The following is a 12,691-nucleotide window of genomic DNA, read 5'->3' on the forward strand; positions in this document are numbered from 1 at the left end:
ACAGAAAATTACAAAAACAACGATATGTATCACATAGAAAATTGTGTGATAAGAAATGTTTTATTAAGTATACAAATTCACAGCTAGTATAACTGCAAACAACATGGCGAGTTATACTTTTTTATATCTCTTACTTTGTGCCTCTATAATACAAGGTAAATTATATTTTTTTACTTTATTTTCTGAGAGTTTTATCATCGATTTTCAATTAAATTAGCTTGTGGATAGTTCTTTCTCCCTCTGTCTATCTCCTACGGGGGGGGGGGGAAGACATAAACAGTAAAAAACAAACAAACGTAAACTACCCCCAACCCCCTTTTACAAATTTATTAAAGTTTTAAAAAGATTCTTTTCTTCTAATGTAATCTAATAAGTATAGAAATGCTCATTCAATTCGTATGTTCAATTACATTTTATTTTTGAGTAGGATGTACAATTACCTTTAGTAGTATCCAAACTATATTCTAATCAATACAAGTGGTAATTTTGTTTCTTGGGATTGTACAATAATTTATTTTCCATCGTCTTTTAAGTTACTTGGTATTCACCACTGTGTAAGTAATGGATATAGAATATGCGTGGATATTTTTACAGGGGAAAAATTGTCAATTTAGTTTGCTAACATGAATTATTTTTTTTCATTCATTAGGACAGGGGATGGGGTAAAGAGGTTGGATGAGGGGGTATCGTTAGTTTACCCCCTTAGTGAGTTTCACTTTATTTGAGATCCTAAAAATCTGGTGTAACATTTAAGCAATGATATATTCATTTTTTAGTTATAAATGGGTTTTCTGATATACTGTACAGCAATGACACTATGTCACTCACCTTGTCCGACAGTACCAGAACTATTTCAGGTAAGAGTTATTCAAGTTTCTAACCCGCGGATTTAGATTTGAACCAGTGACTTTATGCCATAACGTTTATGGTATATTCAACCCCCGCCCTACTTTCAATTTTAGTTTTTAAATAAAGGTAAAAAAAATTTCCTAGGGGTGATAATTTCTTGGGAGGTTGTTGGTACTTTTTCCTATAGCTATTAACCCTCCCAGGACCTGTAAGAAGATACACTGTAAAGGAGAGCCATAAACGCAGACACATGTCCTGTAAACTATATATGAGAAAGATTTTTTTCCACGGGGCCTCGCCCTCAGGTGGAGTTACCTCAAATTTTATTATAAGACATACGTGGATATATTGACAGGGGAAAGTCGTTAATTTAGCTTGCTAATATGGACCTTTTTTATTGGTCAGGTTGTTCACCCAGTAGGAGGTGAGTGGGTTGTATCGTCATTTAGCTAGGTGCGGGCATCACTTTATCAGAGTACAAAGAAATTTGGCGCAACATCCAAGTAATTATATATCGATTTACCCAACATTCTATATCTAGGTCCTCCTGGTTCTCGGCACAGGCTGGAATTTATTCTGAAGAACAATGGTCCTCCAAGCACTTTTTATGTCAGGTAAACACATCAAATATTCAGGGAGGGGTATGACATCGGGCTGTTTATTACAGTAGTCCCCAAAATTTTATAATAACCTTTTCTTATTCGTTAGATTAATAACTTTGGGGACTTTGAATTAAATTTTGATTGGTTGTTTCATTAAGTTGAGTGTCCAAATGTTTTAACCACGAATTGTAATATATAAGAAGGGATATTTTTGTGTTTCACCATTAGGGAAGTACATCAATTTATTGGCCATTGTTTTATCCCTTAGATCCCTATCAAATATTAAAACTATGTTTAGTAGCATCTGTGTTTATGGTCGTTGTTATCTTTTTAGTAGCGAAGCTACTCTATAATTCACTTTGTCTGCCCGTCAGTCAGTCAGTAACGCTATGGGGGATACGTGATTTTCTCGGCTACTATTGAAGATAGACAGCTGAAATTTTTAGTGAAGATTACTATAACATATGCGCATCTAATTTTTACATTGTTTTGTTCATCTGTCTATTAAATGGGGTGCTAGATCGATTCCTAGATTTTTATGTTTTTGTAATTTTCTCAATTCCTGTTCAAGGTTAACGGCCGGAATTTTCAGGGATTAAACAAATTCATACTCTACATATTTCCATCAAGTTTTATTAAGATGCCTTTTTTGGTTGAGGTGCTAGATCGATTCCTAGATTTTTAGATTTTCATGATTTTTTCGATCCCTATACAAGATAGACAACTGAAATATGTAAGTTTAAACTCTACATATTTCCTTCAAGTTTTATTACGACACCCATATTGGTTGGGGTGCTAGATCGATTCCTAGTTTTTCAGGTTTTTGTGATTTTCTCAGCTCCTGTTCAAGATAAATGATTGATTCCTAGTTTTTCAGGTTTTTGTGATTTTCTCAGCTCCTGTTCAAGATAAATGATTGGAATTTTAAGTGATTAATTAAGTCAACGTTCTTCATATTTTGACCAAGTTTTATAAAGATTAACTGTTGGTTATGATGCTAAATCGAATTTTAGATTTTAACAATTTTTTTCTGATTAGCTTAATGCTTCAAAAAAGACCATTATACAATTTAAAAAGGTTTCGTGATTTTTATTATTGAATTTTTTTATAACAAACTCTATAGATAATTTTTTCCAGATGTTTATTCATAATTTTTGAGCTTCGCTACTTATGGATGTTGTCATCCTTGTTTCTTTATATTTTACTCTAACATGTTATGCTTATATCGGCTCTGTTTTTTTACAACTTAATATGGGGGATGTTGTATTACAGACTTCAAAAGGGGGGGGGGTGTATTTTAGTATCAGCAACATATTTGATCAAAATACTCAAACTGAATTTTAATAACACCCCCCTTAAATTTAGGGGGTGCGCGTGTGTGGTTTTATTTACCTTGACAACCCTCTTGGGTGTTTTAGGGTTTAGGGTGGTGGCACGCCTCTGCTTCAAGTTAGACTATAATAAATGAAATTAATCATACTGTTTTTGAATTCCTTATCTTTTACCATTTGTTTAATTGCCGCCTTTTTGTGATATGCATTTGAATAGTAACAGAGCTATTAATATTTAGGGATTTAGATTTATTATTGAATTTGTATAAAAAAATACTATCCTAATGATAAAGTAACAGGATGTCTGAATGTTTGTACCAAAGGATCTTACTAACCGCTTAACCGATATGATTCCCCTTTACAGTGTAGCTTCTCATAGATCCCTTGAATGTTTTTTAGCTATATTGGGGGAGGAAAACACCAACCTCTCAAGAGAAATTGCCATAATAAAAAAAAAGTAAAAACGTCGCCTAGCGGATTTTTTTGGTAAACAACTAAAATAAAAAAAACATATAGAAAATTTTGTAGGCAAGAAGGTGAAATTGCTGGCAACATAAGACGAGGCCAAGTAACTCTAAGAAGTGATGAAATGGTGACCATTGATGTGGAGAATATGATTCTACCCGGCAGTGACCAGGCTTTCCATAGGTATACTCTCATTGTCCAGAGAGACAGGAATATTGGAGGTGCCGATGATAGTAATGAAGGCGGTAGGCCTAATTATAATAGAGACTTTGGAGGTGGGGGTGGAGGATTCAATAGTGGTGGCAATGGAGGATTTAATGGAGGTGGTGGCTTCAATGGAGGTGCAGATGGAACACCAGATTCAAATGGAGGTTTTAATGGAGGTGGGGGATATAATGATGGAACAAATGGAGGTTATAATGGAGGAGGCGGATTTAATGGTGGTTCCAGTGGCAGACCTGATGAAAATGGAGGCTTTAATGGAGGTGGTGGCTATAATGATGGCTCAAATGGTGGCTATAATGGAGGTGGAGGTTACAATGATGGCTCTAATGGTGGCTATAATGGAGGTGGAGGCTTCAATGATGGCGCCAATGGTGGCTATAATGGTGGTGGAGGCTTCAATGATGGCGCAAATGGTGGCTATAATGGAGGTGGAGGTTTTAATGGAGGGTCAAGTGGAAGACCAGATGGCAGTGGAGGCTACAATGATGGAACAAATGGGGGCGGAGGATTTAATGGAGGCTCAAACGGAAGGCCGGATGGAAACGGTGGATTTAATGGAGGTGGGGGCTATAATGATGGTTCAAATGGAGGTTATAATGGAGGATCTGGTGGAAGGCCTGATAATGGTGGAGGTTTCAATGGTGGTGGTGGTGGCTTTAATGGAGGCTCAGGTGGAAGACCAAGTGGTAATGATGGATATCATGGAGATAGATATGTTGGAGATGGGTATGATGGATCAATGTATATACGTCCAGGAGAAAAGAATCAAGCTAAAGTAACTGTTCTATTCCAGGTAAACATTTTTGTAGAAAAATTCAGGGATCCATTGAAATAAGACAATGGCCGATGGTGTATACCTCCAATGATGATTCACAAAATTACCCCTTCTGTAGATTACAATTGGTGGCTGAAACGTTTGGACACTAACCCTAGTGAACCAATCAGAATTCATTAAAATTTTCAAAAGTTGTGAAGCCAACTAATATGAAAACGTTATCATTACACTTTGGGGACTAGTGTAATATACAGCTCAATGTCCCCTTCCTCCTTGAGAAAAATTACATAGAAAAATTAACTTTGATGTAAATGAAATGTTGTTGTTAATACTCTAAATGTTGCTATTTATCTTTAACTTAGTGTCTGTCCATTTTATTGAATTTTAATTGTCAGGTAAAGAATCATGAAGAAGTAGTAGACACTCACCTACCAGAAATATTAACAGAATCATTGGTGTCAGAATGTGATGAGGATGTGCCCTGCAACCAACAAACTTGGACTGCTCTATGGAGGTATAAAGTGGATTTAATATTACTTGGATGTTACACCAGATTTTCATGTTCATTAAAAAGTGAAACTCACAGCGGGCTAAAATAACGATATTCCCCATCCCCTCCCCTCTTACTAGATTAAAAACCTGACCAGTAAATGAGTTCTATGTTTATTATATATTTAGTAATTGATTTTTTTGACACTAAACCCAATAAACCAACCAATCAAAATTCAATATAGTACTCAAAAGTTATTGAGCTAACGAATAAGAAAACATTATCATACAACTTTTGAGAACAATGTAATAAACAGCCCACTGTCCCCTCTTTATGGATGTTTTCTTTTTATTATGGTGTCGGGGCTATTATTGAATTTTGATTGGTTGTTTCATTAAGTAGAGTCTCGAAACGTTTCAACCAAAAATTGTAATTTACAGAGTATTAATTTTGAGTATCATCATTGGGGACGTACATCAATTTGTCGGCCATTTTCTTATTCCTTTAGATCCCTGCAATTTTTATAGATTTATTTATTTGTACTATCATTAGAGTAAAGGATGAACAGTCCGGGCTGTTCCTGATCAAGATGAAGGACACCAACGACAACATTCCCTTTTGGTGGAGGGACAACTTTGCTGTTGGGTCTACCCAGTGGGTCACTGTCAAGGCCCATGTGTCATGCTGTGCTGATGGAGTCGGGGTGGAGGTGGTTGATATCAAGGTAATAACACTAGAGGTGGAAGTGGTTAGATAACTGTATTTCCCTAGCCCAATGACCTTGTGCCGACTCTCAATTGTCTCTTTGAAAATCAACCAATGGTGTCGGTGTCCCTTTTATGAAGAAAAAAAATAAATTAATAGGAAAAAATCGTCCATATATTTGAATGGAACATGTATACATAATGACTATTGTTTTTAATTTCATTCATATATTTTTTTTTCTGAAATGATAAAAATGAGTGAATGAGGCAGGTTTGGATAATATCAGAATAAACGGATATTAAATGCTAAAATAACAATTATAACTCAATAAATCACATAGGCTCATAACAAACATATAAAATGAATTCATCAGAGATGAGAAAGCATCATAGATCGGTTATTATCCTCGTGATTCTGTTGAGTTAATGTTGAGATAGGCAGCATGTTGGGACCCCACGGGGGGATTTACTTGGACCTAGCCCTCATCTTCATGCGTTTTCTCTGTAGCCTGTGCATACGCTTTTTCCTCCACTTTGCTCTCATTGTCTAAACTTTTTCACCTCTTTTAGTGAAGTGAATCAAGCAAATATAGCTTGGTCAGTTTAGACATTCATATATTGTAAGTCAACAATTTATATAGTTGAGTTTCTAAGATAAAGCTAGATTTCCGGAAATGATAACATCAACAAAAAATTGTAGTTCGTAATATTAGAATGAATCATATATATAAACAAAATTGACGTCCTTTTAAGTTGGAAGGATTATTATGGCTGACAGCCCGTCAAGGGCAGTAAATCTATTCTTTCAAGAAAATCCAACTTTTCTAACTTTAATAATTTAATTTATTTTACCTAAATTTTTTTCAGAATAACAACTTGATCGGGTATGAAGAGCGTGCCAACGCAGATGGTCCGTTGGATTTGGCAATTATCATTGGGGTCAGCGTGGGCGTGGGTGTCGCCATTATCCTCGTGGTTGTCGGGGTCTGTGTATACAAGAAGAAGTACAGCCTGGTTCCACAGAGCGGGTGATGACCACAACGTGACAGCCCGGTTCCACAGAGCGGGTGATGAACAACACGTGGCAGAGTTTCTTAAGACATTTTCAACAGTTAGGCAGCCGCCAGGAATCCATGGGGTTGCCAGATAATTTTGTGTTTTGAATATTGGGTCAAATATTATTTTCCCTTAATAGATGGCCATATCAATTTTACCTTTTTTACTGTATTATTTTAATGGATTTATTATTACTTGGATCTTGCACCAGATTATCATGTTTAGTAATAAAGTGAAATAATTAGCGGACTGAAACAATAATCCCCTTCATCTATCAACTTTACCCTATCCCTTACCCTCCTACTTGATGAACAATTTACCAATAAGTGATGTCCATTTTAGCAACCTAAATTGACGACAATTTTCCCCCTGTAATAATATCAATGTATAATGTATATTCTATAATACATTTATTCTTGTTTTTCTAAGATTAAATTAATCTACAATTCTGTTTTCTACCAATATTTTCAAGCTACCAAAGGCAGAATATCACAAATAAAGTTAATGGGAAGGTTAATTCATTAGATAACTTTTTTTTAAATGAACAAAAACAAAACAAAATGTTAGATCTTTATTATATTGTATTTGAGTTACTTTATTTTTTCAATGTAACATCACATTTATAACAATTTTAATACTTTTTTTCTATAAATAGTACAACTATTATAATACTTTTTTAACTTATAAATTTTTTAACATTAAACAACTGTTATTTACTGTTTATAAATATATGAAATAAGTTAATATAAATATACATGATTTATTTTTTAGATTTCTTCTTCTAGGCCTCATAAACCTTTTCACCGGCTGAAATAAAATATTTAGTAGGTAAGCTAATCTACATGTTATGAGTGTAAGTCCGTCAGGTTATCTTTCAGTTAATGAAAACAGACCGACAGACATACGGACATTTATGCACTATAGTTATAAAGTATCTGCGCTACTTTATATTTACCTATTCAAGTAGAAATAACATCTAATGACTCTTTATTGAGAAGGACCAAGTCTGCATCGCATCCATATGCAATATTAACGGACGGATGGACGTACGAACATTCATGCCACGCATTGTAGAGTAGCTGCGTTACTTATCTCCACCCATCCAAGTAGAAAAAAACATCTAATGGCTCTATATTGAGAAGGACCAAGTCCGCATTACATCCATACTTTATAGCATTGGACATACGAACATTTATACCCATCTTTATAGAGTAACTGTGCTACTTGTACTTATATTATCTTTACCTATCCAAGTAGAAATAACATCTAATGACTCTTTATTTAGAAGGACCAAGTCTGCATCGCATCCATACGCTAGGTTACCCTGATTATATTACATAACTATAGAGATTTGTCAATATAATGTAAGTTTTATGTTTTAAAAAACTCCTTAGCTTCGTAATTATGTCCTACGGAGTAGGCACGTCTATTGAGGGGGATAAAGGGGTGATTGCCCTTCACCAAACAATTATTGAAAATAAATTAGATCTACCCCCCTTCCCCAATTCGCGCCATTAAAAATCAGATAAAATGTTTTCAATCACACACAAAATATGTTTTATCCCCCCACACACACACAACAAAATAGGTTGGTTATCCCACTCCCTTTATGTAAATTTAAAGCTTAGATGGCCTAGTTGGTAATACATTTATATTAATTGTAATTTATCCATTTTCCCAAAAAAACCTAGTTCATGGTTCAATATACATATATGGCAGTTTATAGTTATTGAATGCCTTGGTGTTAGCAATACCAAGAGCCTCGGCTGGGTGTAGGCTGGCAGCTTCCAGGCATTCTGCTATTGAGCATCTAAAAAGTCAAATATGTGATATTCTTGAGATTTTCAGTACAGTAATGGATATATGATATGTTGACAGGGGAAAATTGGTCGTCAATTCAGCTTGCTAATATGGACCTCATTTATTGGTCAGCTCGTTCATCCAGTTTGGGAAGTGGCTTTATTTTAGCCAGCTGCGAGCATCATTTTATCCAAGTTTGTGAATATCTGGTGCAACATCCAAGTTATAATATATACAGCATGTTTGCCTCAAGTATTTTGCTAAAGTCACACTGCTTCTATATTTTGTCTGTCTGAAAAAGGTCCCAGGAATAGTTCTAAGCTATTTTATCTTTAGATTGTTATTTTTCTTCTATATTTTGCCCCCATCCTTACATCATTGATATAGATGCTAGGGGAGCAGCCTCTAGTTACTAATAACCTTGCAAGGATTATGTGACATCTGAAAACTAAGCAGTGCAGTGTGCATTACAAATAAAAGTGACCAATAATGGGAACAACTAAAAATACATTTTATCATCCTTTATTAAACAGAAGATATAATTTGCTTGTTCTGCAAGTGTTGTTAAACGTGGTAATGTTAAAAAGCATAATACATTAGTTATAACACTAAGTAAAATTGAGTATTTGCTGATATATGTAATATTAGTTTCTTCACCCATTCCCTTTTGGGATTGTGTTATTGATTTCGAAAAATAGCTTAAAACCATTTTGGGTCCTATGCAAATCTTCCATGAAAATCTAGGTCAATTTTTTCAATTTAAGACAACTTTATAAGATATTAAAACTTACAACCTTATAAAAAGGATGGAAAACCATTCTAGTAATGAATTATTTTAGCCAATATTAATCCTTTTACGGCCGAAATAAACAAGAATTTGCAGCTGCCAAATAGTTTGTTCATTAGTCAGCCGCAGTCTTATTAATCAGTACTTATTAATTACACCTCATGGCGGCGAGGCTGCTGTCCAGGACAATTTAACAACCCAGGATATTAGGTTCAGTGACAGACAACCAATTCTTTGATTACACGACCATTGTCTGGAAGTCCTAACTGTGCAAGATAATGCGATGCTCCTGTTTTGGGAAAATGCATTTATCCGACATAGCAGAAGTAGGAACCATTTTTAACTTCTTTAATTATAGCGCGGTGTAGAGCTGAGATTTGAACTCATCACCTCCCCGAAGACGATCGGATGCGCTACGTGATTAGCCATAGTCGCGGGTTTAGCATCCGCAGAAAGTAAACAATCTGCAGCTGTCCGTATTATGAATGACCACTATTGGTCCTCTAAAAGAGCTTACCTGGCACTTTTCTTAAATTTGAGGACACTCTTGTGCATTGTAGCCACTGAACCTGTCAGGGTGTTTGTCCCTGAAAATTATTATTTAGGTTATTTCTATTTTCATTCATTTTAAATCTGATGAAATAAAGTAGTAAGAATCTTGTTTGTCCGCAATGGATGTAGAATATACGTGGATAATATGACAGGGAAAAATTGTCATCGATTTAGCTTGGTCACATGGAACTCGTTTATAGGTCAGTTCATTAATCCAGTAGAAGAGGATGGAAGGAAGGAATCGTTATTTTAGCCCGCTGCAAGTTTCACTTTATAAGAGAAAAGGAAGATGGTGTGGGATCCAAGCAGTAATATACCTATTGTGCGCGTAAAGAACTTCCTAAACACTAAAGTTTTACTTAGTAGATTTAAAACAGTACCATAGGGGAGGGAGAGAGTGGGGTCTTTATAATATACTAGCGGCTTCGCCCCTAGCCTCTAGGGGCTGTGCCCCAAGAGGTTTGATCAACCTAATCTTGCGTATTTTAGATTTAAAAAGAAAAAGTAAAAAAAAATTTTTTTTGGGGGGGGGGGGTATTTTAAATTTTTTGGGGGTTGGGGGTGTCCCACCCCCCAAGAAAGTAGCTTAAAACCATCACAGGACCAGTAGGTATATTCCCTGAAGAGTAGAGCCCAATCGGTTCAGTGGTTACTGAGATCTTAAGCTTCAGACGGACAGACAGACGGACAGACGGACAGACAGACAGACAGACAGACATCGTTCTACTTTGTACTATAGATTGTAAATATGTGGTGAACCTGCGACATAAGCTTCGTTGCCCTTTACTTCAATCTCCTGCTGGCCAAATTGGTATTTTCCATCCTAAAAATAATAAATATATGTAATAATGGATATAGAATATACGTGGATATTATGACAGGGAAAAAATGTTGTAATTCTTGGTTTATATTTCCCCTGTCATTGATTGGTCAGTTCGTTAATCCAGTATGAATGAAGGTATGGGGGATCATTATTTTAGCCCGCTGTGAGTTTCACTTCATTGGAGAAGATGAAAATCTGATGTAAGATCCAAGTAATAAAATATCCATTAATTAAAGCAGGAATGATTTTATTAAAAGGACTGCATCTAGTCTCTTAAAGTCTCCTGCTGGCCAAAATGTAAATTGTATCCACCGAATATTAAATAAAACAAGTATGGTTTCATAAAAGAAAGTATAGCTGTTTTAAATGAGTAAGTGCAGGATAAATTGGTTAATATGTTACATCTGAGGGATGAATTTTACACAATTAAGTTTGGGTGATGATTTTGATATATGTGCATTGTATTATCACCGTATATTTGAAATAATTAACATAAAATATACTTGTTAAAATACTTTATGCCTTTAAAAAACTTATCAAATAATCACCTAAAACCTTACATGGAGCTAATTATTTGTTGTTATTTTAGTAACTATAATTTACACTAGAAACGTATATTTACATATATGTTTAAATGCTCATATATCACTATTCTAAAATGTTACTACGGCTTTAGTTTTTCGTTGATAAGATAACAGCATCTAAGATTGACAGAAAATTATAGAGTAGGTTTGCTCTACGCAAATATTCGGGTAAAAATATTAAATTCTTTGTGTTTAACAAAATATTATCGGTTTTTGATAAAATGCCTAATACAAAATGTTGTTTTATCAAATTTTATTGGAGTTTTTCAATTTTTCATAAACTTTTTAGCTAAGGAATTTTGTAATATAAATGATTACTATTTTTATCATTGTTTTTAGCATCAAAGCTACTGTATAAGAATAATATCTGTCTGTGTCTATCCACCTATTAGTTTGTTTTTCTATAATGCGCTTGCGCTTTTTGGCTGGCTGGAGAAAACTTGATTTTGGAGCATAATTATTAAATAAGCTTTTTTGCATTAATTATTTTGCTAACTTCTGCCAAAAAATTGCATAATTGGCTGTTTAGTGTTTCACATAAAGTACCTTTTCGAGCACTGATACCCCCCACCCCCTCCCTTTTTTGAAATAAATTGAAAGTAAGAAGGGGAAGGGAAGTTTTTCGTTTGGTTCTTTTTTAATTTAGGTCGCATATGTTTGATAACATTGGGTAATGGGAAGCCCCGCAGGGTTATCCCCCCCCCCTTTCTGCAGGGGTTAGGAAAGTGAATATTTTTTTTAAACAGGCACTTTTTCTGACAATACCTGAAAGCCCATGGCACAAATGGCATCAGTGACAAGTACCAAGCTTGAAAAATCAGTCTTGTAGGCTATCCTAAAAAGTATAAATAATCTGTTAGTGAAATTGGAAATACTCCCATAAAAAGCAAATCGTAAAATATTATCTATAATACAAAGTAGCTTGATGTCTGTCCGTCTGTCTGTCCGTCTGTCCCTTAAGATCTCGGTAACTACTGAACCGATTGGATTCTACTCTTCAGGGTATATACCTATTGGTCCTGTGGTGGTTTTAAGCTATTTTCTTGGGGGGTGGGACACCCCCAACCCCCCCAAAAACAAAAAAAATCCCCCCCATTTTTTTTTGTAAGAAATATCCTTGGTCCTTTGTAGAAGATTTCCTTTGTGGAATATTTTTTTTTACAAATTTTTACACTTTTTTTACCATCTCTTGGGGCAAAGCCCCTAGAGGCTAGGGGCGAAGCCGCTAGTAGGATAAAAAACAATAAATTTTTTTTTGTTATTTTTTTGTAAGTTTTGAAACAGAAAAATTTTGTTTAGGCTTTTGAATTAATATTCTGCTTATTCAGTTCTGACACTCTACAAGAGTTAATGTTCGTTTGTCCTACAGTTTCAGAGCTTTGCTATTATGGATATTGTCAACCTTGTTTTAAGAGAAAATATTAAGAATTATAAGCCATGTAATGGGCAGCCACAGTGGCATTCAGTGTCACTCTTCAATCGAATTAAAGTTTTTTGACAATCCGTAGCCACATCCAACATTCGCATACCTCAGGGCTGCAGGATGCGTATGTACTCCATCAGCTATAATTCCATACCAAACCTAATAAGATATAAAATAATAGAATTCTAATCTTTGTTTTAAAATTTTCTAGTAATGTGTAAGTAT

General features: G+C 34.9%; 2 protein-coding genes across 3 annotated transcripts in view; one reads left to right on the forward strand and one right to left on the reverse strand.

Annotated features, from left to right (window-relative positions):
• Positions 1-7,267, forward strand: LOC145319578 (uncharacterized). 2 transcript variants are annotated; one of them, XM_080161794.1, is made up of 8 exons: positions 15-155; positions 777-857; positions 1,391-1,463; positions 3,311-3,630; positions 3,949-4,265; positions 4,643-4,761; positions 5,290-5,461; positions 6,309-7,267. In XM_080161794.1, exons 1-8 carry the CDS (start codon positions 104-106, stop codon positions 6,471-6,473), a joined length of 1,299 nt encoding a protein of 432 aa, XP_080017920.1. In that variant the 5' UTR covers positions 15-103; the 3' UTR covers positions 6,474-7,267. The 2 variants fall into 2 exon arrangements, with proteins under 2 accessions (XP_080017910.1, XP_080017920.1); XM_080161784.1 differs by having other exon boundaries at positions 1-155; positions 3,311-4,265.
• LOC145319587 (N-acetylglucosamine-6-phosphate deacetylase) overlaps positions 7,054-12,691 on the reverse strand; it is a 27,233-nt gene continuing 21,595 nt past the window's right edge. Inside the window, exons 11-17 of the mRNA XM_080161802.1 lie at positions 12,573-12,625; positions 11,809-11,878; positions 10,396-10,459; positions 9,602-9,671; positions 8,235-8,307; positions 7,743-7,821; positions 7,054-7,304 (exon numbers count right to left, since the gene is read on the reverse strand). Of these exons, the coding sequence (XP_080017928.1) occupies positions 7,279-7,304; positions 7,743-7,821; positions 8,235-8,307; positions 9,602-9,671; positions 10,396-10,459; positions 11,809-11,878; positions 12,573-12,625 (435 nt within the window). The 3' untranslated portion in view covers positions 7,054-7,278. The remainder of the gene's footprint in view (positions 7,305-7,742; positions 7,822-8,234; positions 8,308-9,601; positions 9,672-10,395; positions 10,460-11,808; positions 11,879-12,572; positions 12,626-12,691) is intronic.

This window comes from Acartia tonsa, chromosome 1 (genome assembly GCF_053477335.1).
Source record: "Acartia tonsa isolate MP-2025a chromosome 1, ASM5347733v1, whole genome shotgun sequence".
Classification (NCBI taxonomy): domain Eukaryota; kingdom Metazoa; phylum Arthropoda; class Copepoda; order Calanoida; family Acartiidae; genus Acartia; species Acartia tonsa.

What these genes read in the sequence shown, in the direction of transcription:
- LOC145319578 (XM_080161784.1), top strand. Translation starts at nt 104, where the DNA reads ATGGCGAGTTATACTTTTTTATATCTCTTACTTTGTGCCTCTATAATA. An exon ending in TTGTGCCTCTATAATACAAG is followed by an intron (nt 156 to 776) that starts GTAAATTATATT and finishes TTCATTTTTTAG; the next exon opens with TTATAAATGGGTTTTCTGAT. An exon ending in TGGAGGTGGTTGATATCAAG is followed by an intron (nt 5,462 to 6,308) that starts GTAATAACACTA and finishes AATTTTTTTCAG; the next exon opens with AATAACAACTTGATCGGGTA.